Source organism: Mycteria americana, chromosome 4 (assembly GCF_035582795.1).
Source record: "Mycteria americana isolate JAX WOST 10 ecotype Jacksonville Zoo and Gardens chromosome 4, USCA_MyAme_1.0, whole genome shotgun sequence".
NCBI lineage: Eukaryota > Metazoa > Chordata > Aves > Ciconiiformes > Ciconiidae > Mycteria > Mycteria americana.
The window spans coordinates 11,457,150-11,484,415 of record NC_134368.1 but is presented as its reverse complement, the minus strand read 5'-3'; the positions used below and the strand labels follow the sequence as shown (position 1 = coordinate 11,484,415).

At 44.0% G+C, this 27,266-nt stretch overlaps 1 protein-coding gene across 1 annotated transcript in view; it reads right to left on the bottom strand.

Annotated features, from left to right (window-relative positions):
- The window catches only part of MSANTD1 (Myb/SANT DNA binding domain containing 1), a 46,774-nt gene extending 24,357 nt beyond the window's left edge, over window positions 1-22,417 (bottom strand). The window contains exons 1-4 of the mRNA XM_075499162.1: window positions 22,278-22,417; window positions 20,333-20,455; window positions 19,286-19,477; window positions 9,670-9,762 (exon numbers count right to left, since the gene is read on the bottom strand). Of these exons, the coding sequence (XP_075355277.1) occupies window positions 9,670-9,762; window positions 19,286-19,301 (109 nt within the window). The 5' untranslated portion in view covers window positions 19,302-19,477; window positions 20,333-20,455; window positions 22,278-22,417. The remainder of the gene's footprint in view (window positions 1-9,669; window positions 9,763-19,285; window positions 19,478-20,332; window positions 20,456-22,277) is intronic.
- Between the last annotated feature and the right edge of the window lie 4,849 nt (window positions 22,418-27,266).

The window sequence follows — 27,266 nt, the reverse complement described above, 5'->3', positions numbered from 1 at the left end:
ACTTCAAGTGATCTGTGCTAACCGACTGCGTATACAGCCTTCAGCTTTGCAAGTGTGGGCTAACACATGCCAAATAAAGCTTCCTTTAGCCAAGTTTTAGGGAAGGGCGTTTTCCCTTGCATTTGCAGAGAGATAACGGCTCTGGTCAGTCAATTAGCAGAGCTCGACACACAAACTGTAAACCATTAAACTCTGATTACAGAAGAGCATGCCCGATCCTGCTGATGGGGGCTGTGGTAGGAGAAGTCAGGCAGCACCTCCTTGGCAAATCAGAATTTACTCCATTAGGATGCAAGAAATTTCTGCAACGTCTCCTAAATGTACTTCTGTTTCTGAAACCCAAATGGGCATCTGCCTGTAGAGAGGTGCTGACAGGTCACTGCCTATTTGGATTTCAGAAATGGAAGTACTTGGTTTTGGTTGAGGTAAGTCTTGAGACCAATGGGTCTGGTCCCAGTTTTAGCACCACTGGCAGCAAAAACCACTTTAGGTAGCGACTCTGCGCAGTGACACTGGGAGGAGGAGGTCCCCGCTCGAGGGCCATCAGAAGCATGCATCACCCCTCAAAGACACAGATCCAACTCTCTAAAACACATGGGTATTTCAGTAGAGCATCCTGTAATGTCTTGATTACCTATGACTCAAAAAACAAAGCCTCTTGCACCCTTTTGTGTTCAGGGCAAGCTGTTGAGAGCAAGGTTGTCCAAAGCACAGGCTTGTCACTGCTCTTTGCCATGCTCCAGTCTGGCCCACCAGGAGCGTAACACGTGTGGGCAATAACAGATCTGGAAATTGGATAGTGGCTGCTGAGCATGTGTTCATCCTCTGGCTACTTCAGTGCAGGCACCCCTTGACAACTCTGTTTAAAAGGGTGTACAGGTATGTATGTGTCTGTTTAAAAACAAAGCATCTGGGGTTTGCATTGCAGTGGGATGCTATGTTTTAAGTTCAAAAAAGCTGTCTGCACACAGTGGGAGGCTGTCTCCTGCCCCACATTTTGCCGTCCACTGGGCTAAAATGCCCACTTTCTAAAGTCTCACTAAAAATGATGGGTTTAGTGTCTCTGATCGCTGCACACTTAAATTTGTAAAGGGGGATAAATGCAATGAGAGCAGAAATACTCTTCCACTGCTTCTGAAAAGCTTGGCCAGAGGAGATAGGCAGGGACAGGCGATCACAGAGGAGAAGCTGCCTTCTTCTCTCCCGCATTAAATGAACAGGTCCATGGCAGTGAAGCCATTGTGCTGAGGAGTGCTGGACACCAGGAGCTCACCCTGAGGTAGGGAAGCACCTTGCAGACAGCAGAGCTGGGCTTGGGAACTCTGGTAAGGTCCATGCACCCTTTGGTCTGCCGGTCTCCTTGGGTGATGGAGTTGTGTGGGTTTGTAAAGGCTCAGAAGCTTTTGAAAACCGTAAGAGTTGTGAGTACAGAGCCACCAGGTCAGTGCTGTAAAACTGCACAGGAACCACAGCTCATGCTGTCCTAATATCTGTGAGGGAGGTTTAACAGAGGAACAGTACAGCGCCGTTTGTAAGGCAAGCAAAAAACCATCTAAACTGCAGGAGGTCCTATTGCAAAGACAAAAAGAAAAAGTTATTCAGGCTGAGTAAGTATAGTAGGTGTCTCACAGTACATCAAAAAAAAAAAAAAAAAGGACAGTCCTTTCCGTCAGAAGGTCTGCAGCCTAACTGGGACATGCCACAAGGGAAACAAACAGGATAGACCAGGAGGGACAAGTGACAGCAATACATTACTGAGCAAAGGCCATCGCATGGTTGAATAGCTTTTATGTACATCTAAAATAAATAATAGCTGCAAAGAAGTCTGACAACAGAAATGGGTGCTCTGGAGGAAGCTGGCTGAGGGGAAGGCATCCTGGCTGACACGGGGCAGAGAAGATTTTGGTATGTCAACGCTTGGAGCAAAAAGAACAAGAAAAATGAACATTTCCACACAAATGCCCTGCCACGGGGCTGTCTGTGTGGCAGGTTTCCCTGATGGCGGAGCGGGGCACCGGGCAGCCCAGGAGGACAGTGGTCTGAAAAGGTGCAGGTGAGCTGGAGAAAGCTGGAGAGGTTTTTTTATTTCATTTTGCTAGACCACATCCTGCTTGAATTTCACTGTAATCAGAACATTTCCCAAAAGCATTTTGATCTTGCTGAACTGGCAGATTCTGACCAAAAATATCTCCTTTGCCTATTTTAGTAGTAACCATGGAAGCCAGCTTTGCACAGACATTCAGTAAGGATGGTGAGAGACAGCAAGACGAACGCAGACAAGGCGGGAAATGGGGCTTCAGCAGTTTTGGTGGTCAGAGCAGGAAGTATTAGCACAGATGAGGGGGAGAACTGGAATTATATGGGGCTTTAGAAGAAGGAGCTCATGGGCTGCAGGGAACCCAAGGAATTCACTGCTTGGAGAAACCAGGTATAGGCTGGTATGTTGGTAGTAATTAGATTAAAAATGACAGTACTAAGATTTTTTAAAAAATTATTTTGTATTTTTTTTAAGTTTAGCAGAAACACAAACACTCATGCTACAGACCCTAGTTTAGCATATGGGGGGGGGAAGGCGGGGAATCCCTTATGTCCAGAAGTTACAAATAACCATTCCCAAAATGTCTGGCACTTACAATATATGGAGGCAGGATGCTAGACTAGATGGGCTTTCAGTCACACATGCTCCTAAATTTTCAGGCATAGAGGGAGAGACAGGCAATATTCTTGAAAATTTAGTTATATAGTATAGAGAGCAAAGACATCAGTTCTACATGTGTCATACTCCTAGTTCAATTTATAGCAAACGGAGCATTTCTGAGACTTGTTTACTCTTAAGAAATCACTTGCAGGTCCTCAGCATATGGAACAACCCTGCAGTTACGTAGTATCAGACATACTCCTTTTCTGGACTAATGGGGGTTAGCCAATAAATCCTCCTGCCCATATTTGGGGTTTAGCACATTTTAGCAAGCTACATGCTGGAAAGTGTCTAGTTCATTAAAAACTGCTCCTAAAATGCTATGCAAATATTTCTCTTTCAGAAGTAAATTCCACTGAGAACCTGTTCTAAACAGTGCACTTTAGACATAGACCATGATTTAATCCAGTTTGGATTTGAGACGTATCACAAAAGAAGAAAAATAATCCCTGTTGCGCAGAAGTCTGCCCTGTGCTTTGTGCTGAGCGACATTCCCACAACTCAGCAGGACAGGAAAAAAACACCGTGTCACGAAAAACCAGATGACGGCAGCTGGTTTGACCATGGTGGTGCTGTGGCTGCACGCAGCATCATTTCTGCCCCAGCAAGAATTAATGCTGCTGGTGTCATCCCTTGCTAACAGCAGCGTAAAAGGTAGTGATATTTAAATAAATGCTTGAAGGAGGTTATCGATTCATTGATCCATTAGCGAGAAGCCATCCCCCAGATTCAAACAGATGAGAGCGAGCCAAGCACAGGGAGCTTGGCACTGGCGCAGGACTCCAGCTAAGCAAGTTTTTGCACCGTTGTGGTAGCAAGCATTAGAGCTGCGTTGAATAAATGGGTTCTAGCTTGCCGTTCTTCCAGAAAAGAGAGCGGTTTGGGCCCTTTTCCAGCAACCTCAGAGAAACTGCAGTGCAAGTCGCTGGCAATTCCCTGCCAAAAGCCCAGCCTCGCCGCTTGGAGCTTGCTACTAGCTTGGCAGCCTGCTGCATCCACCTAGCAGCTGCTTGCATCCCCACGCTGTCTCTCCCTGACTCCCTGCCAAGGCCCGCGATGGACGCGGGGAGGCTCCGGTCCCTCAGCGGACCCTGCCCTCCGCCCGCAGCCGCGCTCCAGGCGAGCCCAGCAAGTAGCCCAAGGCGGCTGGGGAACACCTCGCACCCGCTCCTCTCGGTGGGGGACGGCAGTGGGATTAGGTCCTGCTGTTCTGCCGTTTAATCAGCCACAGGTTTTGAAAATAAAAAGTATTAAAGATCAAAGATGTCTGCCAAGTCGAGAAAGGCAGGAGCTTCTCTGACTCTCCTTCTGCACTTCTGCTTGGAGACCCCGGACTACTCCCAACTGTGGGCTTTTCCCCTCGCAAAGGTTCGCTCGGCTCTCCAGCCCCGCAGAGGAAAATTTACAAGATTTAAAAAAAATATATATTTCAGATAAAATATGTAGGGCACAGGAGATTTTTGTATCAGTTCATAAAAGATTTAAATACTAAAATGTAAATGGTGTTTTGGGTATTATTGCGAGGCAGCCTCAGGAATGGAAATTCAAGAAAAGTGTTTCAACCTATAAAGTTCAGACGATACTTGTAAAAGACTGCCTGATCTGAGAGCTGCCAAAAAGATAAGTAAAACCAAATCCACCAGCGCTGCTGCAATAGCCAAAGAGCTTATCTGCTTAAGTGGTGGCTAACAGAAGTTGAGACCGTACAAGAGGTAGCTGCCATTTGTGGGACAGGCTGCCAGCGATGTCGGCCGTCCCACAGCATCTCCCTGCCTTGCATGGGAAACGCGCACGCCTTTCAAGGGACCCAACTGGAAGCATCAACACAGCAGGTTGCGGTTGGTCCTGGCTTTATTCCCAATGGCATGCTCAAAGTGTTTCAGGGGTGTTTAGTACCCCATCAGAGAGCTGCATGAAAAAACTGCTATCCCCAGTGAAAACACACAGGGTTTCCAGTAGAAGCACGTGTTTCCATGTTGTCCCACAGAGACTGTGCAGCCATATGGCCTGTGAAGTCCTGCATGGTCTGTGTTTCCAAATGCTTCCCTGAAAGGATGACTTCTGCCTTTGTGCAGATGATCTACACAAGTAGCAAGCTACCGGGACACTGAGTTGCAGCTCCAAGACAAACACAGTATTGGGAACTTAAGCGTTAGCTCTTACATCTTGTGATAGGCAGGAGGACGACCCATCTCAACAGAAAGGTTTATTGCGATATGCATATAACGTTGCCCCTTTTAACACAAAGTGGTTTGCCAGTATTTGGGGTCTTGTGAATCCCCTTGGTTTACAGCATGCACGGTCTTGCTCCCTGGACGTCCCAGGGACAGCCAGGAGGGGTCATCTCCTACATCCAAGCGTGCCCCTCCACCCAGCCTTCTGCTCAGGGATGCCATGTCTCCTCTCGCTGCCTTCACTGTACGCCTGTACTGCAATTGCTTTTATGTTCCTCATTGACTCCTGGCTTTCTCCAGCTGTTTTTTCCCCCTCTCCGTGGCTCTCTGCTGTTTATCAGACACGGCTCTGCTCCAACCACCCTCCAGCTACCAGAGTTCAGTTTATATTCCAGCCTGAGCGTGCTCCTCCGATCTGGGCATTAAATTCTATTCTTTTGGCTATCACTAAACCAAGGAGTGTGTATTTGCTTCCCCTCTTGGCATCAGTGAAATGCTGCCAGCAAACACATCAGCTTACAGACCAAAGAAACGTTTTCTAGCTCTTGCATACAGGAACATTCTGGCCAGCCTGAGGAAGTCCGTCTGCCTCCTTTCCTAAGTTCTCCTGAACTAATGCACACCCACAAACTACTTCTGGGTGCAAACTTTCCCACATCCAACATCAGCTGTCCAATACCATCAGTGATTTTAAAATCCTCCCTAGTGCTTTTCATTCAACGTGGCATTCAGTGTTGTACACCAGAGGATGTGCCCTGAATAAGCGTAGGTCTGTGCAGACAAAAGCAGCATGATTTGCTTGCCTATAAATACCCACCGCAACAGGGGTATTCATAGAATCATAGAATCTCTCAAGGTGGAAGGGACCCATAAGGATCATCAAGTCCAACTCCCAGCTCCTCACAGGACTACCTACAACTAAACCATATGACTAAGAGCATCATCCAGATGCTCCTTGGACTCTGACAGGCTTGGTGCCGTGACCACTTCCCTGGGGAGCCTGTTCCAGCGACCAACCACCCTCTCAGTGAAGAACCTTTTCCTGATGCCCAACCTGAACTTCCCCTGACACAGATTTGGAGGCAAGCAAAGCTAACACTACCAAAAGGAGTGACAGAGTACCTGCCACCATCCGTTTCTCTGCTGAGTAGATCATGCGAGTGCTATCAACAAGATTAGTTTAAATTATGGATTAACTGGACTCCGTTTGCCTGTAGCAGATTAGTGAGCACTCAAATGACTTTTTTGGCAGCAAAGCTGCCTCCATTAGGTGAGCAAAGATTATTCTGAATAGTAACAAAATTGAAGAGCTACAGACCAGATTTTCAGTAGTGCAGAGCCTACCTATTTCCAGCCAAACTCCACAGGGGGCTGGGCATACCCAGCATAAATAAGAAACCTAACCCAGATGTTTGAGGGGGAAGTGCAGACCTAAAATGTATGGAACCTAAAACCACACAGATGCAGGAGACATCCAGCGTGAAGATGCAAGTACAGACAAGCTGTCCGAAGGGAGTCTGTGGCAGATGTGAATGGCACTAGGGAATTCTTATTTTGTTTCATCCCTAAACATTCAATTGACAGGTTTCTGCATAGCCAGAAGAAGCACTTTTAGATCCCCATGTTCTAAGCAAATCTTCAATTGCTCAGAAGGTTGGGATTTTTTGGTTATATAAAACAGCTTTAACGACTGTAGGACCAGAGACCTTCTAAACAAAGCAACAAGGAACCACCCTCTGATTGCAGAGAAACAAGACTAAACAATTTACAAAACCCCAAGCCAGTTCACAACACAGTATCTCATTCTCTTTAATAAAAGTGGCCGGTGTTTTTCATTTGCTGCGCAAACAGAAAGCAATAGGGCGTTTCCCAAGGGAGGCCCTCTTGTGCAACTGTTTACTAGAGGCAATCGGCCAACTCCAAAGGACTTCGGAAGTCAGTCCTCTTCTCCCCCACCTCACTCATCTTACTGTAAAAGGGTATTGTAAAAACTACTCGGACTGGCTTTAGCTCTTGTTTTGCTGTGGATTTAAAAAGAGCACAACAGCCTGATCCACAAACCTTCCCAACCAAGGGCAGAACAAGTATGACTGCTTTTTGTCAGCATCTCACTAGCCATATAAATGAAAATATTCTTCTCTGCTAATATACTGTAACTTTAACCCAACAGTGATGGCTTGCATGCTTGAACATACTGTTTGCGCTGACTCTTCCCCCACGCTGTCTTTAATGCCCCGTAGCAATATCCCAGTGGCTGAAGCCACTCAAGTAGACCAAAAAAGCATCACAGGCAGCAGTCTAAAATATTTGATCCTAATGCCATGGTTTTCTCCATTTGCAACATCTTTCCTCTCTGCACACTATGCTTTATGACAACTGGACAGGCAGATTATATGAAAGCTCATACATACCTTTTCAAATGATTTCTCATCAAGTCTCAGCGGGAACTAATTGAAGATTAAACTAATCATTCCTTGAGGCCTCTTATGGAGTGTTTTGTCACTTTTTGTGAATACATTATGGAGAACTTCAGTGAAGTGCTGATCTGGCAGGACCACTGAACACACGAGCTGGAGTGGCTGGCCAACCCAACACACATCTGGGAATGAGGACTTGGGACGTCCCTAATAAATGGGACAAGACAAACCCTTATCCATTTCTTCTGGCTGTAAAAACCAGTCTAGAAAAACCACAATAGTAAACGTTTTCCAAAATATCACCCTGCCTTTCTGAAAACAAAGGAGCAAGTCTGACAAGAGCTGTTTGACGTTACATGAAATATTCCTGACAAACTCTGATCTTCTCTGCCTCCTGAAATCTGCAGAATACCACGACACCCAGCCAAAACCCAGCTACTGTAACTCGTGTTGATCTCTGCTTTAACCTGTTTCCACAATAACCAAATTCTTTCATCGACCGATCTGCAGCTCCATCCCTGACCTCTGATCTGCACAGTGCCTCTCTGGGTATTGTACAAGGCTATCAGATAACGACAACTGACATCCAGACTTCCACCAGCCGCTGGGTAAAAGCCGTAATGCTGGGTCATGGCAGACCCCCAGATGAAAAAATTAATGCGCTTTTTCTGCAGTGCCTTGCAGGGTTAAGGAGTCATTTAACCAGAGATGAAAGCCGAAAGAAAGGTCCAAAAAGGTTTTGAAGCAACAGAAAACACTCCCTGGAATTTCAGAACCAGACACTTCACTCAGTAATAAAATTCATGGTCCCAAAAGGAGGATAAGATATATCCTTACTAGTGTTTGCTTTGACCGAAATACACGTTTTCAGGTTTCTTCTGCTGTAAAGGCAGAAGAGATCCTGAACACTGGTCACCACAACTATTGGGAATATTTTTGGAGTATTTTATACATCTTATTATTGTAAATATTTTAGAGACATTATTGTCCCTATGTCATTTTTATCTTACAAACAAGAACTCCTTCAGGCAGGCATCACATGCAAGTTCCTGTCTAAACATTTAAAATATTACAGGTGGTGTGAGTTATCAAAGTTTCTGGAATCATTCTCACTTTTAAGGTAATTTAGAAGTTTTCCACTGCTTTCGACATGCTACAATATGGGAAAGCAAGATCAGCTTTGGTTTAGATTATTAACACGATATTAGAGTTAGATTGCACTACACCCAGAAATGGTCAAAAATCAACTCTCATTCTCAAATGCTCAATTCTGTATGAAACCTTAGTAAAACAGTAAGTAAATCTTATGAATAAGGTTTTCATTTACATTTGACTGTGTTAATTATTGTCAGAGAATCAACATCTGTGCCACTGCCTATTTTATTCACACACACTCGCTTTTTATATTTTTATATATACATATACACACAGAGGTGCATATGCATTATTTTACCTGGCTGATTTCTAATAGCAACTATTCCAACATAAGTCTTGAAAGAGGAGAGGGAGGGACAGCTGGAGGAAGATCAGGCCACCACCTCACAGCAGAACCCAGGGAAACCTTACTACATGCAGAATAACCCTCAGGAAGTGAAGGAGCATTATATTTTCCCTCCAGAAATTCAGAAACGCACTGCATGTGCCTACAGACTCTACACCATCTTAGGACAAATCCAAGGCTGGTAAAAATCAAAGGCATGCTTGGATGCCACAGGTTGATTTTCTGTGTGCTGTAGTTTTACTTAAGAGTCACCAAAAAAAGAAATTATTTTGTCTTTCTTTAAGCAATACTCTCATCAGAAAATTCTGCATGTAAAAGCTGGAGGAGATGATGAGACTGAGTGTCAGTCTAATACAGGATTGTAAGAAGGCATGTTACCACGAAACAAAAAAAACATTGGACTCTCAAGACTGTGAAGAAATGTTAAAAGTCAACAAATTTTAAAATACACCCCTCCCAGTCTGCTGGCTAACATGTCTGATATGATCCAGTCACACAGCGACCTCAGAGCCAGTGCATCAGGAGAAAGCAAATGGGTTCAAGGACAAAGTACTGATCAGTTAAACCCTATAAAAGCCCAAATCAGCAATCACTGCAGAAAGCAGGTAGCGTAACATGGACTCCTCTATCTACAAGGTACGAACCTGCGAAGCGTCTCCTTACAAGGGACTGAAACAGTGACTGACTTGACCTCCTCTGGCTGAAGAGGAGGCAACACAGCAACTTCCCCACGCTCGGAAATTGCAGCCCTGAACACTCTGCCCCGTTCCCTTGCCCCGCTTCTCAGAGGTGGAGCAGAAGGGAGGCGCAGGCTCAATACACAAACCCACACTTTTACAGCTTTGGGGGTTTTATGGTGTGGAAGAAAATCTTCAGTACCTGCTGTCCTTGGAACAGAAGATCCTCCATGAGCCTTGAAGTCGACGCAGGAGTCCTCGCAGCAGATCACCGACCCAGAGCAGAACTTCGTGTCTGCGGGAGAAAGAGTTTGGCAGAACAAGGCACCGTGCGGGGAGGGGAGGGAGGAAACATTTCAGAGCAATCGAGGAAAAAGGTCAGCCATGCTTAGCCAAGGTTATCTTGTAAAGGTCTAGTGAGGTGGGTTTAGTTTAGTTTAGTTTGCAAACTCTAGCCTTTCAAACAGTACGGACAAATATATTCCCCGTGCTATATAGTCCCACCATAAATGACTTGAACTGGCCCATAAGCCTTCAACAACCTCATTCCTGTGTGCTGAAAGCTACTCAGCTTAAGCCAGAAGAATCTGACAAACATCCTCACCTACACATCTTACCACTGCCAGCAAAAGGTGTCCTTTAAAAGACATCCCAGCCTCATCCAGGCCACCAGTGGACGCAATTTTTCCCTGCTTTTCTCTCATCTGCCAAACTCCTCAATTAGTGAGTTAATGCTCAGTGCTCAGCATGCTGTCCTTCAGCGGATCGCAAGCCTTTTTTAAAACACGGTGGGTCCTGAAGGTATTGTTATCTCTATTTTACACAAGGAGAAGCCAGAGATAGCAAGAGGAAAAATTTCAAAAAGCTTCTAAATGACTGTGAAACTGAAGTAATTTTCAAAAGAGAATTGGACACTCCAGAGCTGAAGGCAACCTTGCACGTCCTTCAGCCACATCTCAAAATAAAACATGCTCTCAATTCACTTAAGGCAAGGTCCTCAAAGCCACAGAGGTACCTAAAGAGTATCGCAATGGGAAACAATTTCCAAGTCTAAGACGCAGAGCTAAATTAGCCATGACTTCTCCCCTCCTCCAAGAAAATAACTGATTAGGTGCCTAATAGTCCACAGGAACCCATTTTTTCACCAAAAGAAGGTATTTGGATACCTCAAGTTTTTCTTCCTCCATGCTGCGATCCCACCATTTTGGCTGAGCTGAACCTCTTAGAACTTACACCCGTGAAAGCCCACTTGGGACTGGGAAGCTGTGAGCACAGCTAACGCTCCTCAACGCGGCTCTGGCATCGGTACGAGGGAGCAGCCGCTCCGACTTTCATTTAAAGACGTGGCTGGAGGAAGAGGGTGTGGTCAGGGTGGCACGAAAATAGCACCTGCTGCCAGGGCAAGGTGGTTGCAACCTCTCCCTGTAGAGAGAGGTGCTGGGTTTGGACTCTGCCTCCCTCCAGGGACGGTTTTGATTTTTATCCAGTCATGTTTTCATGCAAAGTGTGTAGTAAGCAGCCTTGGGAATGCCGCCAGATACCTGCTCCCCACCTCCCTTCAGGGGAGGTCCCAACCAGTAGGCCACAGTCAGGCTCCCACTTGCTTCTCTTCTCCAGCTCTGTGAATCCTTCTCCGCACCGTGGCACAACTTCAATAGGAAGGGCTGAGAGGTTGCCTACAGCCTGGGAAGGGACAGGTGGATTTGAATATCCCTTGGGAGAAGGAGGACCCAAACCCAACTTTGACCACTTCTGAGACTAGTATTATAACCATTAAGTTATTATATGAAAACCACCACACCAATCATTTGTATCTTAAACAGCGAGCACAAGGCTGTGAGCCGAGGCCTTGGCAAGAGGGGCAGGTTTGACTCCCCTGGCCGGGTTTGGAGCTTGCAGAGTGTGGGAGCCGCTCGCGGGATGCAGCGTGATAGCTGGCACGGGGACAGGGAAAGGGCACCCAGGAGCCTACGCAGATACCAGTGCAGAGAACTCAAGGGACAAGTACCAGCGAGGGAACAAGATCCTGCAAACAAGCCCCCTTGAAATCACCGGAGATATATCAGTTCCCACCGTTCAAAAGTCCTAACCTATGACTTTAGGGTTAAAATGTCAAACTAAAAATCTCTTTTATCACCACCAAAGTGCTTTACCTTGAATTTTTAAGGGTTTGTTTAAGCTGAGGTTAAAAGTAGTCTGGGCTTCTTGACTGTTAAGCAGATCATAAAACTCTCTGTAGTCCAATAGGCTATAGAAAGTTTCTATAGTTTTACTAACTATTGTATCTCTAGTCTAGCTTCCTGCACCTTCTTCATCCTCAAACCAAGAGTTTAGCTGCAAAAATTTAACCAAAGGGGTTTCTTTAAAAATTCCTTTAAGTAGCTGTTAGCCAATGTGTTTTTATCACAAACCAACACAATAAAGTAACAGCTAGCTCTACGTTTAATTGTTAGAAAAGAGTATGTTTGTAAGTAAAGAGCAAGTCTATACATGCGTTTTAAATCCTGTGAGCCTGATTTTCTTCAATTTTGTTGTTTCTTCCAATTCTTTAAATATGTATTTGAGAGAAGTGGAAGGACAAGTAGCACTATTTGGAAGTTGCAAATAAATCTTTTGAGAAAATAAGTATGCTTTAATCTCACTGAAATATACTAACCATAAAAGTAGGAGCTATGCAGTAGAAAAGGGACTCTTTTTGACAAAACAGGAGGTATTTAGAGGAGGCATCCCTCTAAATAGGGGTAGATGAGTAGGCTGAGTAAATGGAAATATTTGCAATTCATTTTAGACATTTGTCAAGATAATTTTGTAGGTAGATGTGTGCAAGAGCGGCAGAATTTGTTTCAGGCCCATTCATAGATAAAGTCAGACACGAATTTTTGATTTGAATTTCAGACTCATCTCAGCGACACAGTCATTAGTTTATCCAACAGCATTAAAAGTGAACAGCAAGTGCCCCTAAACCTCCTCCCACAAAATAAGTTACAGCTAAAATTCTGCATCATTCCACACCGGTGATTTTTAGACAGAATTTCCCACTCACCTTAACAAGGTGATAATTTAAAGATCTCTGCCAAGGAATACAACCTCCTCGCTGGACTCCCATAGCTCTGAAGACACCTGCAGGTGCAATTTGATATCCTGTATCCAGAGCATCAGAAAGTGTTTGGGAGACTTGTGTTAGCAAAAAGTACACAGTTGTACAGAGATTAAATTCCTTGGAGGATTTTTTTTATTATTTTAAGAAAGAAAAGAAGAGAGGATCCTACATTTTTATAAGTCTGAGCGTAAGGACACAAACACAGCTTATGGTCCTTCCAGCCAAGCACCTGTTGGCTATAGAAGAAATACCATACAGCTGGGTCTCCACCGACTTGCTATGGCCATTTTTTTCAGCATTTGCAATGGTGTGGGAACACTACAAAGTTTAACATTGCTTTCGTCATTTGGAGAGCAACGCTGGCCAATCCTGTTTGCAATATCACATTAGTTCATTAAATACCCCCAAATTAATTATACCACATGCCAATACACAGTGCAGTCTTACCAGTTTTAGTTTTAGAATCTAGCTCAGTTTTCAGCACGAATGACGCTGCTGAACAGGGGGAAGAGGTGGAATGAACAAGAGTAGGACAGCTATCTACTGCGATGTAAGCAGAGCAGAACAAGCGTAACGCATTCAAATCAGAGACCAGACAAGTCTCTGGCAGCATTTGAGAACTACCTGAAGCAGCTGTATGCCATGGTGCCAGCAGTAGCAGAGAACTGAACATGGTGATCCCAGGGGTCCTTTCCAAGCCTATGCTTAAGTTCTCTTGGCATAGAAACCATTCTGTATGTATTATCGTTATGGCAGCTTTTCCGTGTACCATTTCTACTTCTACTGTATTCAAGACACAGTTATCACACTGTGGGACACTTGGGCACATTGCAGATTTACACACAAAATGAATTTTTTTTTTTTTATGTCTGTAAAGTCTTTAACATCCTATTTATCTTCTTGAGCACTATTAAGGAGTGAGCTGTTATTTTCCAAAAACTATTCAAAATGACACCAAGATATTTTTCCTGAATGGTTACATCTCTGTGGATGCATAGGTATGGTTCTTCTCCCTTATGCATTACTTTGCAGTTGTCTAGACTGGGTGAGAAAACAGAGAAGAATATTCTCAGCCAGTTTTAATTTTGACTACTTTGAAAATTTCTTATATGTAAAGTTTGTAATCTCTCCTTTTTTCCTAAAACTTTAGTAGATAATTTAACAGCAGAGATACCAACAGAGACTCCTGTAGCCTGGTGACTTTCCTGCAATAGGAAAACTGATGATTCAGTTCCTACCCTCTGTGTTACTACCTTTAACTAATTAGAGCCATAACCAGTTCAAAACTACAGGAGCGCTTTCCCTTTTATTTCTTGAGAATTTAGAGGTCTTGACGACCATTAGTAAGGGACCTTAGAAGTCCAGCTATACCTTATCAACTGAATCACCTCTACCCACGGGCTGCTAGGCTTCAAAGCACACAGATTTGTGACAGCTTCCTTCTACAAAATCCATTCTGACATTTACCCAATATATCATATTTACTCTATGAATTCAAGTCTTCATTTTAGTTTCCATAAATTTGCCCAAGGAAGACTAGATTTACCAGTGTACATAGCCCTTTAAACATCAATTACATTTGCCACCTTCACTTGCCACGGCAGTTACTTAATTCACATCAAACAAAACCATTAATTCGACAACTCGACATTTGGGACTCCTGGGTGGCTACCACTGCTACCACCTATTTTTATCAATAGCATTATGCATTTTATCCCATTGTTCTAAACCTGTTCTGCTGCCACTTCAATTTATAACAGCTCTTTACACTCTTTCAGATACCAAAATGCTCCAGAAGAGAAAGCTCCCTGAGATCCTTTATAATGAACAGCAAAGCAAAGATTTATTTAGCCTTTCTGTAACAGCCGTATGTACTTTGAGTGTTCTTATTACACTGCAATCGCCTATCAAGCCTGCTGATGGACAGGCTTCCTACTCTTCATGCGTTTGAAGGGGTTTTCTCATTGTTTCTGTGAGTTTAGCAAGTTGTTCCTCAAAATTGATTTTACCTGCCTTGTTTAACTTGCCTTATTTAACTTGAATGTATGCTCTTTTCTATTTTCTCTGTTCAAACATGACCTCCACTTTCTGAAAGATATCTTTTTACTTCTAACATCTCTCTGCTCTTCCATTGAAGAATACCAGCTTTTCAGAGAGTTCTGCTCAAGCCTTTTGATAGAAGAGATACACACACTTCCTTGAGCTCATATTATAACGTCTTCTCACCAGCTGCATGTTCTCTGCAAGTATCTTACCCTTTTAGCAGTTCCTTTGAACCACAAAATTGTGAAAATCATTCTTATATTTATGTATTCCACCTCATTGAGATTTTTTGTTTGCACAGGGACAAGAAAACTGAGTTTGTCTGGGTCATTGCACGTTGCTCTGGGTTAAAACCAGTGCTGTCTTTTTCCTATGACATTAAGTTGTTTCACATCCATACATTGCTTTCCCTGTTGTCTCTCACATCAAGGTCTTTCTCCTTCTTTTCTGATCCTATGTTTAGTGTCACTGGTATTTCTCCATTTACTTCTGCAGAGAAAGGCCCTGTCTTCCCTTGTACTTCACGGAATACTCTCTTGATAACAAGCGTCTCAAACAAATACAAGTCTCTCCTCCAAATGAAATTGCTCCATTTGCTAAGACAAGAAGAGCCCATATTTCCAAAACAGAGTCCTCAGATTTTCTCAGCCAGCATTTTGATAAAGAGAATTTTCCAGACAGTTTCAGGACCACATTTCAGTCATCCCTGTGCAATAATACTAATTATGAACACAGTCAACACCAATATCAACGCTGCCACCTCCACATCTCTCCCAGATAAGAAATGTGTTCCCCTAGCCTTATTCTTTGTTTCCCACAAAAGCACTGAAGTTCCCTGGAAGGGCAGTTTCTTCACACCTCCAGCACAGTTTGGATGACAAGTCTAAGATGATCAGCTTCTGTAATGCTTTCTAAAAACCACTGTAAGGAGGATCACTGACTCGGATGACTGATTTTCATCCAGGAGATTCTAGCATTGTTCCACTATCTCATGCATTTATTAGGATTTCATTTCCTTCTGGAGCCTCAAGGGAAATTTCATAATCAGCACACCTGGTATGTGTAGTATAAATAATTAAGGGGGTGCCCTCTCTAACGATCTATGCAGAAAGGCTGTTCTGCTGTAAGAAATGGCCTGGATCATAGTCTTATTAGAAGAAAGAATTAGGGTTATGAGCTCCTCTCCATTTTCAGATTCAGAAACCTCAGGAACGTTTACTGAACCAGATGGAGTCAAGGCTCTACCTGATCTATAGAGAAACCTGCTCAGTCACTATGTTTATGAGTTATTGCAACATTATTCTTTCTACGCTGTCAGCATAGATGGTACTTTATCACCATTTTTCTATCCCAGAACATAATTTATTGCTTGCCTTAACAAAAAGATCATGACACCAATTTAGCTTACAATCACATCAAGAAAAATACTTTATGTGACAAATTTGGCAATAAGCCAGCACTATATAAACTGGTTTGATGACAAAAATACTTAGGGCAAACCATGTTAAAGAGGACAGAGATCATGAGAAGCCCTCCATACTTAGCTTTATCTATTCAACAATTTGCAAGGGCAGTATAATTGTTACAGCCCAAGCTCCGGTCTTTGGAGGTTTTCCCCCCAGACACGAAGAGCACTGAAGTCCTCACAAACTGAACCTTCCAAGAAGAAGGAAATATATTATTATCGCAAATGGAGAAAATAATCCACACCTCCCTTGCATTGTAGGACATGCAAATTCACATCTGATGGCTCACACTAACACGTTGGTAGCATCTGCACAATTTTGATCTGAGAGGGTTACTTCGGGGTTTGGGTTTTTTTTCCCCTGAGGCCAAAGTCCCTCAGGAGCTGGACTTTCACTTAAGTTATTTGTGTCTTTCTCTGTTTTACCATCAGAACCCTTTGTTCTCAATTCTTCTTTCTGCTACCTTTGATTAATTCCCAGCCTTAATTTGTATTTAACACTGACACTACAGATCCCTCACTTGAAATCTTTTTTTTTTTCCTTTCCCCAAACCTGAACTCCAGTTTTACGTTAAAGCTTCTAAAAAAAGTTTTATCATTTGAGTGTGCTTCACGTTACACTGCCATCTGTAACTAAAGTACAGCACAGTAAATGGCATATTTGTGATTTGGAATCCAGTTTTGCAGATAAAAGAGGTTAAACAGTTCATTTAAATATGCCTCTTTGATATGTAACTGAAATAGATTCGCTCACCATCATTACTCCTATTTTCCAACACATTAATTGGATATAGGTAGTCAAATCAAGAAAATCAGCTTCTCGTCAAGGGCTGTGTTCTAAGTTCTGATTTTTTTTTTTTTACAGCTAAAAAATGCTAATGAATAATTTATGACTAAAAGATTAAATCTTGTATGAACAAAACCAGACATATATGCGACATTGTGTAAACATACTCCCACCCTTTTAACTTGCCCAGTTACCTTAGGTCCATCCAAGTGCTTATGCAATTTTCTAAAGCAATCAGATTTGAAAGATCTATGACTAATTACATCTATTGCTATTAGTGTGAGCAGGCCATATCTAAATTCCATTTTTCAATGGGTTATGAACCAAAGTGTATTCATTACCAGAATTGCTCCCTTTCTAAAAGCCTGATGCTACAATTGGATCTGATTTGGCACCATCTGTATGTTGCTTTAAGGGGATTCTGCTCAGATGCATGGGTCCTCTAGAACCAGAGCCTTCAGTCGTAGCACGGTAAAGCACTGCAGGATTATAGTAGTTTTCCTAAGACAAATAAAAAAGACTCATCTTTATCTTCTAAGTTTGTTTGTATTGGTAACATCAAGACCTTACAACTCAATTTAGAAAAAGAGAAGCAGGATCAGTTACCAAGGTATCCTACAATAAAATTCAGTATTCTGTTTCAGTGCTGCCCTCTTCATATCCTACCCAGAGCAGTAGGATTCATGCGATCCAATTAATTAAAACAATTTCAGAACCCTCAGCAAAAATGGGGTTTCAGTTTATAAAGTGGTAACAGGAAGGCTCTGGGCATGTCTGGAGTGAAAAGTTCACTAGTAAAGCTTCACAAGCTGAGAGATATTTTTGCAGTCTTTGAGAAGTAAATGTATGATGGGAAAGTCTGCACAGAACGGATTAACTTCCATGGGATGAGCTCTTGACAACTTAAAGTATTTTGTGAAACTTGTAAGACTTACCTTTCTCCATCTGCATGCTTCATTCTGCTCTAGTGGAAACTCGCACAACCATACACCCTGCTCTGCGGAATCAATTAGCCTGTTCTACAGTCACAGCTGCTTGAGCCCACTAATACTAAATGTGCTATAAGTACTCCCAAGCTGTAGGGACTAAGGGGTTAATCCAACTCCCAGGCATACATTAAACCGTGCTAAGAGCATTCCACAGAAATACCATCCTGAGCTAGCCGCCTGGAAGGAATAGCTAACCTGACACATGCTCTGTCCGGGCAACAGACAAATACGCTTGCTTTTTCAACTCAGCATCAATAGGGCACTTTGCGGGGCACTCACGAACGCTTGGAAACCCGTGGGCATAGAAAATCAGCCGTTGTATGGACAGCTGCATGGAAAAAAAGCCAACCCTGGAAAGCAGTTCACACAGCATTAGCTGTGAAAGTTGTACTTTGCTTTAAGCAGACTCGCTCCGAGATCATACCACCTGTCTAAAAAGCAAAATATTTCCTCTTTTATTTTAAAAGCTGCAGCTCTGTCCCCCTTCCTCTTTGCATAAGCATGCCGTATAGACACACACTTACAGGAGAATAAAGAACCCGCAGTTGTAAGTATCCCAGATATTGATCTCTATCAGGCTATATAACCCAGCAGTTTTAGCAGTCTCTCAGGAGTTTGCTGTAAAAGCAATTGGAACTGCAATTAACAACAGCACATCTTAGGATAGGGAAAGACTTCTAACTAGAAGCTAATTAGGAGGGCAAACACTGAAGCTTGTTAGCTGAGATGCTAATGAGAATTATACTTGAGTGGCAGCAGACTAGCTATTCAGAGTTAATTAGAAACCTCAGCTGATAGTATATTGCTCTTAAGAGCTTTCAAAACAAACAACTGGAAAAACTGTCCTGCAGCTAAGGATCCAGCATGCCATGTTGGGTAATTCATGGGCATGGGGAACAGCCAGAAAATTACACTGAGGCATGAGAATAATTTAACAGCATGTGAAAAAGGCAGAGAGGAGGATTTTAGGAGGTGCATGCCCTCCTGGATTTTCTGCAACAGTTCTGTTCATCGGTGGCAAACCTGATGCTGCATTATACACCGCCCGGCAAGAACAGCGTCCAGTTGCACCAGAGCGAGCTGGAGGGCTGCTGCACGCCCCAAGCATCGACACCAGTCTTGTGCGGAAGCGGGACGAGGACCTGGGCTGGTTCAAGAGCCCCTGACAGCCTTCCTATCCCACCCACCAGCCTCTCCCGTCCCAGCCCTCAGCTCTCAGCCGGGGAAAGCTGCTGGTGTCAGCTGTACCAGGGCAAAGCAGCAGCTGTGTGCAAGTTGCTCTCACCATGCCTCTGCCTTCCCGGGGCACGGGAGGGTTTTACTCTCTCCCCCTCTTTGTGCGGTGAGGAGGCAAAGAGTAAATGGAGGCGCTTCGAGGGTAAAATCTGTTAAACGTAACATCGCCGCAATGGGGACCGTGAAGTGTGGCCTTACCTGGGCTGAGTTGCATGGCTGATTCCTGCTCTGAGCAGAGCCAGAGAGGCAAAGCAGAGGGGCTGCGTGTTTAAATGTTTCCTCTGTGCCTGATTGGAAGCGCAAGAGCCAGTCAGGGGCAGGGGAGAGGCTGCTAAACTCCAAGTAGGTTGCTTGTTTCAGGAAAAGATTGGATACTGGAGAACCTGCAGACTGGTTCACAGCGCATTTGAACACATGAAAAACGTGTCACAGGGGAGAGAAACACTCCCAAAGAATCAAGGAGATTTTCAGTTTTGCCAAGGCCCTGTTTGCATTAAAACTTGCAGCGATTTAAGCAAAACCTGGTTTTAATTCTGTTTATTGAAACCAGTTGCAAACCCATGTGGATACTCTTAAACAGATTCAGCTTTCCAAAAGAAAAACCAATGCAATGCAGATTTCAATGAAAACACTCAGAGCACCCACAAACAGTTTTACACCAGTGTAATTAACTAGATTTCAAAGTTTAACTTCAGCTAAACAAATGTGACACTTAATGCAGATGTGACCTAGCAGTCACTGGCTGACGGTGCGAGAGAGGACAGGGAACTCTGCATACCGAAACCTCCCTGCAAAAGTCCTGGGAGTGAACAGATGTAAATACACCCTTCACACAAGCTTTTCAGTATCTGCAGTGGAAAGCATGTGAAAGTATAAAGAATTAAGAGTGGACGCTAACACTGGCAACTATAATCCACAAATCCATCCATTTCTTAAAGCAAAAAATCCTCCTGGTGCGTAAGCAATATTCTGAAGAGACAAATTGACTTCACTAAAGCTTTGGGAACCATCGTTTTCACCTGATGTTTTTGAAGCAAGAGCCCCGGATTGTGGTTATTCAGGTTTAACAGGACTCGTAAATGCTGACTGAAGCTAGAGGCAAAATTCCCCGAACACCAAAGTGATGTAGCTCTGGGCTTGACCATGCAGCAGCTCACTAGAGAATCATCCCAGCAGATGGCAGTCCACTGGTGACCAGGACACGATTGTGGGTTTGACAAAGCCATTTCACAAATCCAGACTCACCTGCGGCTGGTGCCTGCGATCCCCGAGCTGGCTGGAAGCACTGACTGGGGTCCCCTCGCTCAGCAGCTTGCACAGCCGCTCCGTGCTCAAAGTGTACTAAGCTGCTTGGCAACTCAAATCAGGCTAAATAAAAGAAACGGAAAAGATTCAAATGCAAGTAACTTGTATTAATGCTGCAGGGAAAATTTACTAGTGGGGAACTAAGGGTATAGATAGCGATACCTCTCAGACAGTCCTAGCAAACTGCTCTCAAGCTGGCGCAGGTCCTAGACGCAATCCAGCCAGCGCAGCACAGAAATGAAAGGCAGCTGCCTTCCTTTGCTCCTCAGGGCGCATTCCCTCCACCCCCCCACTGCTTAGTACTTCTGGTAGATTTTCCCCATGTCAAAGACTTTCATGGAAGCAACCTTCCCAGAGCTGCAGCCCCAACTGGAAGCAAACCGGGGCCAGGCTCTAGGTGTTTCCAGGGTTTGTATTGCTGACAGCAAGCAGGTACAGCCATAGGCCCCGGTGGGCAGAGCTCGGGTTTGGCCACAGACACCTTTGTGTCTGTCCTCCCTCAGTGACCATCCCAGTGCCTGGAGTGGACGGCTGTGGGATGCTGGTGTCAGACACATCATCATCTGCAGGATATGGTACCTCCAAGGAGTGCTGGACAGTAATTCCAGTGCCCAAGTTGACCATGAAAAGCATGTACCTGTACTTAAAAGGTCGGTTTAGCTAAGAATAAGCCTTTCACACAGTTAGCAGGCCGTGTTTTTTCTCTGCTTGAGCATATCGATGCTTAGCTTGCTTTGCACCAGTGATAGGGCCTTTACTGATAGCAGGGGACCACAGCGGTGCCTGCCCTTTTAGTGCTGCAACTGGGCAAATGTACCCTCACCCCAAAGCCTTATCAGCCTGGGCACGGCCAGCCCTAAAGCCGGGATCAGAAGGCACCTGTGCTGCTAGGGGCTGCGTTCATCCATCTCGAGTGCCGCTCGACCCTTTCTATCTACCACTGCATATTGGCTCATCGTACACAATCGGAGTCTATAGGGGAACACAAGAGTCACCCACTTCTGTGAAATGAAAGGTACCAGAAAATGCTCGCTAAAGTTGACTTTTACCAGATTACCTTCAGCCTTTGGTTTCTCCACTTCCCTCAAACTCTTCTTCAGTTTCTCAAGCTCTTTATCAGGACTAATACCTCATGCCCAATAGACATACTTGGACAGCAGAGCTCTGCAGTTGGCCACGGCACAGGTTAAGCTAGACAAGCAATTCCCAACATAGCTCAGCATGCCAGTTTCTCTATCTCACCTGTCTCCCAGACAGGCATTTTGGTGAGCACTTTTAACATGCTGTGCTGACACCTCACTGTATTGCATGTATTTTGGAAAAAATCAAAGATGTTGGACTAAAACTATCATTGGCTCATGCCCATGCATATACAGGCATAAGCTAATAGTAGTATACATATAGGGATGCCTATAGTGATAATCCAATGGTAGTGAGGCTTTTTATGTATCTAATATATCTATTATAATAATTATAAATATATAATTATATAGCTATTAGAAACTCTTCTGGCTGGAAGCACAGATCGAAGCGCTGTATTTGCCCCGCTGTGCTCAGGACATACTCCCTCAGCTCTGAGCACTTCACTTCCCAGAGCGGGGAGTCTTCCGACCACGTCTTTCAGCCTCTGGGGAAACTATAGCAAAACTGGGTTCTCTGAATACTTTTTGCTGCCTTGCTGAGCAATCTTCTTTCTCCTCAGACATCCCCAGATGCAGCAATCGTTTTGCTCCCATCGATTCGGGAGGCGACATACAGTCTTTCAACATCCTAGCAAGGATATGCTACAAACTGTAACTTTCCCCATTTGTTAGATGTGCTTCGTTCCCGTCTTCCATCTGCAGGGATAAATGTGCAACTCTAACCCTGAATTTCATCTATTTACCTTCTCCTGACTGTGAATCTCTTTCAGTATTGCTAGCTTCACACCAGCTTGCACACAGCATCCAACTCCACAAGAGCCCAATTTTCCTTTCAGGCTGATGATCTCCCGCTGCAGCGGCATCGGCTCCCCCTGCGAAGGAGTCTTCCATGCCAGCCCTCCTCTCCCGGCCCACGCTGCACACCTGCAGCAAAATGACACAATCTGTTGCAGATTTTACGTCCTTTTCTCCCCTCAGAACTAGGCTGCTGCTTAGCTTGCATTGCAGCGACCCGGGGACCAGCATTTTAGCTCTGCAGGACGTACTACCCTAGGTAATTTTTTACCATGCTCAGAGCACTGCCTGCTGCCTCTTCTCTTAAGTTTTCATATGTACTGGGGAATTTCCTTTGCTTGGCAAATATTCATGGGCTTATCAAGGATTATTTCTGGGTTTTCTAATAATGTGGTTTCTAGTAATGCCTCTGAAATGACTTTTTTTTTCTAATTCACAGTCTGATCTCTCACAACTGCAATTTTGGGGCATTATATCAACACTGCACCTTTAATTTTAGATCACTCACCAGTCCTCTTTCTTCAGGAAAGAAAAGAGGGGGAAAAAAAAAGGTAGTATCAGGAGTAGAAGTCTCTTCTTTCTTGAAGCCTTTGGCCTCGGGTCAAGAAGGCTTTTCACAGGAAAGCCCTGCAGTTCCCTGGAGAACTTGCATAAAACCCCATTCCCTGCTGCTGCCTTCACCTCTGTGCCCTCCGAAAGCAGTGGCTGTATCTCAGTTTTCCTGTGCTGCTTCCTTCCCTCTGCATTTATTTTTTGGTAACCAAGTACAGCTATCGCATCCCATGGGAGATGACTAAAGGAACTTTCAGCCTAAGGAACTAGTGAATCCATGATGCTATTTTCCCTATTCCATGAATTATTTGGATACATTTTGTTTGGATAGGTATTATTAAAACAATTTGTCCACAGTTGAATATGGGTAGGTTTCTACTTTCACTTGCGTTTAGTCCTGTGTTTTCTGCATGACCTGTAATCCCAGCATGCTTGATGTCCAGAACACCCTGTATGCCATTTACTTTGTCCTTGCCATACTACAATCACCCTGTCATTCGATTTTCATTTGGCTTGGCTTGCTGCAAGTTTCTCTTCTCCTACATCAGGTTGAGGAAGTCTCTGGAGCCCCACATGCTCATCACCGCGTCCCTGCCAGCTGCTGTTTGCGGGAGCACTGTTGCTTTCCCTGAGCACGCAGTGCTGCTCTGCACTTCACAAATCGTTTTTGCTGCTTTGCTCTAGTCATACGTGTAAAATCCCATTCTCTGAGTCACCACTTGTGTCTTAACATAGTGCTTTCCGTCTCCCTGCATTTCTCTTGTCTGCTGACTTTTCTCATTGCATTTTATCTCCTCCTCTTTGCATCTTGCCTTTGCACAAACATAGGTGCACTTTTCAAAGTGCTTTTCTTTATGTCTCTGAGCTAGCTCATAAATTTTCTTTGCTTGCATACTTCCTTTCCAGAAGTTTTACATATGTCCTGCAGGCTGTGGGAGATGGACAGGAGCACCTACACATTATATTCTGGGCAGAAGAAAGTTTACTGTGCCCATACCTCACCAAAACAGCAAACAACTGCATTAGTACAATGCTGGGCAGAGCTAACACACCTGCTCCACGCTGGGACTTCTTACCCTGGGCTTGATCCTACAAGAAGGGCAGCACTTGCAGCGATCACTGGGCTCACATCTGCCCAGGTTATGCTTGTACAAACACTGTCAGCGAGGATCACAGATGCTAGTGAGCCAACAACAAGTTCAAGTACCCTCCAGCATTTTCGCTCAAGTTTTTATTCCCATTAATCACTGCTGAGTTCATCTTTGAAGATTTGTGAACATCAGCCATCTTGCACAGCTTGGCCATATAACTGTTATTTTTCCTGATTCTTGGTAACACTTGTCAATACTTCTCCTATCAAACCTCATTAGAGGCTTTTTTCCCCCCCTCTATTTTTTTCCCCCCCTTCATTTTTCAGAAGTAGGATTTTACCTTAGCTTGGCAAGTCTGTTCCTGTTCCCATCCTAATCCTGCTAGAGAATGTGCGTTGCTTAATTACACAGCTACTCTTTCTTTTGCATTTCCTTTTTCTGCATGTCTGGCAGGTTTGTAGCTTTCCTCCTGCGAGCTGAATAAAGCTGTTTCTGCGCCCGTTTCTTTTCCTACAAGTCCAGCAGAGGCAAAAAGCCTAGGAGCCCTCACCGTGCCCTCCATTCACAAAGCAATTCTTAATTTCTAGTTACATCCACTTGCCACAACCACCTCATGTCTGCCACTGGGTGCAAGCACAAGAAGGTACCTGCTGCAGAACAACTCCCCAGTTTTATTCCTTTGACTCTCCTCAACCACGTCCTGAAAGGAGAGTTCTCCCTCTCCAATATATAATCCTGTTGCAGCACTCCCTGTCAGAGTATTGTCATAAGAATGTCTACTTTTCACCTGCAAGATGCAACATATTGCAAAAAAACCCAGTGAGTTATGTACACGGGTATCCCCCAGAATGAAAGGCTCTGTACGCATTTAATAACAACATACTCATTTCGTTTTAGACTCAGATGAAAGGACAGATAACAGCAGCTGGTAACAGCTGGGATATTGCTGCTTCAGCCCGCTAAGACTGTTTTTTCCCCTACTATTCTAAATATAAGTCTGTATTTCAAAAAAAACCCCATTTCACAAGGAGTTTTATAATAATTGGGAAAGCTTTCATGTCCCATCTGAAAGGGCTCCTTGAAACAGATTAAAAAAGGAAACATCAAGGAAGACATTAGGACTGTACCTCGCTCTTCCATCAGTATATATAGTTCATAATGCACATCGGCTGCCACAGGAACTGCTGTTCAAGGTTAAAGCAAGGTCCTTATGAAAGGGACAATTACTCTCTAGTGACAGATAAGGAGAAGAAAGTCAAAGCTAAACCATGAGAGAGGAAAGGCAGGAGCGCTCAAAGTTAAGTGAAAAAGCTACAAAAGCCTTTACCTCGGGAAGAGATCGCTTCAGAACCTGGCTGTGAATTCAGGTTTTTATCTGCCACCAACCGTCCCCTGACAGCCTCTCCCTCCCCACGCCTGAAAGGCAGCGGCCGTGCCAGCTCGAACAAACCCCAGCGCGGAGCAGACCTCTCCTTGGATGAGAGGTCCGCGTGGCTGGTGGGCACCGTGGGTAGCAGCAGGACACACAGCTCACAGCTTTACCAACGGGGCCGTGCTTGGACTGTGCTGGGGTGCTGGGTTTCATTTCAAGTTACTATAAAAAAAGCCTGGTTTCAGCATCCTTGCTAGGTATTAAAAGCATAATAAAAGCACATTTTTGAAAGAAAAAATGAGAACCAAAGCTCATGTCAATATAGCGCCAAATTTGGTGGAGAAGGGATGACTCTGCAAAATTATTCAAACATTATGTTCAGAGTTGACATAAAAACATATTTGAAGGCTCATGATAATAGCCTTATTATTTATTTACTTATTTTGACATACCCTGGTTTGCATTGCAGTTGGTCTCCAAAATGTTTTTACAGATCCAAAGTTCTCATGCGATGGAAGACCAGAGGAAAAGATGATTGTGACCAGAGGAAAAAGACGTCTCATTGCATTGTCCAGGAGCACTAGATCAGCACACATGTGAACACTTAAGTTGCCTTCTGGATCCTTGATAGCTTTTGGTTGTGGGACAAATAGCAAAACTTTCTACTTAGGCATGAATCTAGGTGTAGCCATAAAAATTTCATGTTTTCCTTTATGCAGGTTCCAGAAAAAGTCTTACACCAGAACATTCTCCTGAAAAAATAATTCTTTAAATTCCCTTTCACTAATGCTGTAGCCTTGTGTTGTTCTTTGTCCATAATAAAAAGAGCTCGTAGATCTAGATATGCCAGCAAACATTCCCTCCTAGAACAAGCCCCTCAAAGCAGTTTAGCATTTATGTCTCTCAAAGATACAAGGTAGATCAGGAGGAAAAAAAAAAAAAAGTTTTACATCTACAGAGACATGTTCTAGTAGGCACAGCTATATGTTGATTAGATGTGCAATTCTCCACCCTCTCTTCTTCCAGCTGACAAAGCTGAACTGACCAAATTTAAGTTCAGCTCTGCATATTTAAGTGATGTATATGGACAACATTTAGCACAAAGGGGCCTGGGGCTTCTTGACACCACCACTGTATGACTGCCTCTCTCACTGGCCAAGATACACTCGCTCTGGAGGTGGAAATACACAAGTCAAAAAGCAAAACTCTACGGAAGTGAGATTACGTCAATTTTGAAACAAAAAGAACAAAGAATTGGAAAGGGCTTCCTAGATATCCAAACTTTCACTCTCAGTTAAGCACAAAAGGAGCCAGATGTTGCTGTGTGAGAAGAAAAGTCCAAGTCCAGTGCCTTGTCTCTAACAAAGGCTGAGAATGGTCATCCAGAGATGTGAACAGAACAAGCATATAGGAGAATTTCCCAAAGCATTCTTCTCAGCCTTCAACTGTTCACAGCTCAGGGACTTCTCAAGACAGATGTGCTTCCTGTGTATTTAGTAATCCTCAATACTGTACGCTCTGATCTTGTCTAGCCTCCTTTTGAAGCCATCTAAATCCTTAGCATCCAAACATCCATAATTTTAGAAAGGAGTTCTGCAGTTTAACTACTTGCTAAGTGAAAAAATACCTCCTTTTGCTTGCTTTCAGCATGGTTCCTCCTAACTTCATATGATACTCCCTTCAGATTTACAAACGTTGATTTAGTTGCAGCCATCCTATCCGAGCATGCAGGAATAGGCTTAGGAAAGCCAAACCCCACCTGGTGTTGAACCTGGTGAGCAACATGAAGGACAAGAAGGGCTTCTAGAAGTGTATCAGCAGCAGAAGGCAGACAAGGGAAAATGTGGGCTCAGTGCTGAATGGGTTGAGGGACCTGGTGACAAAGGACATGGAAATGGCTGTGTAGCATTCTATGCTGCCTT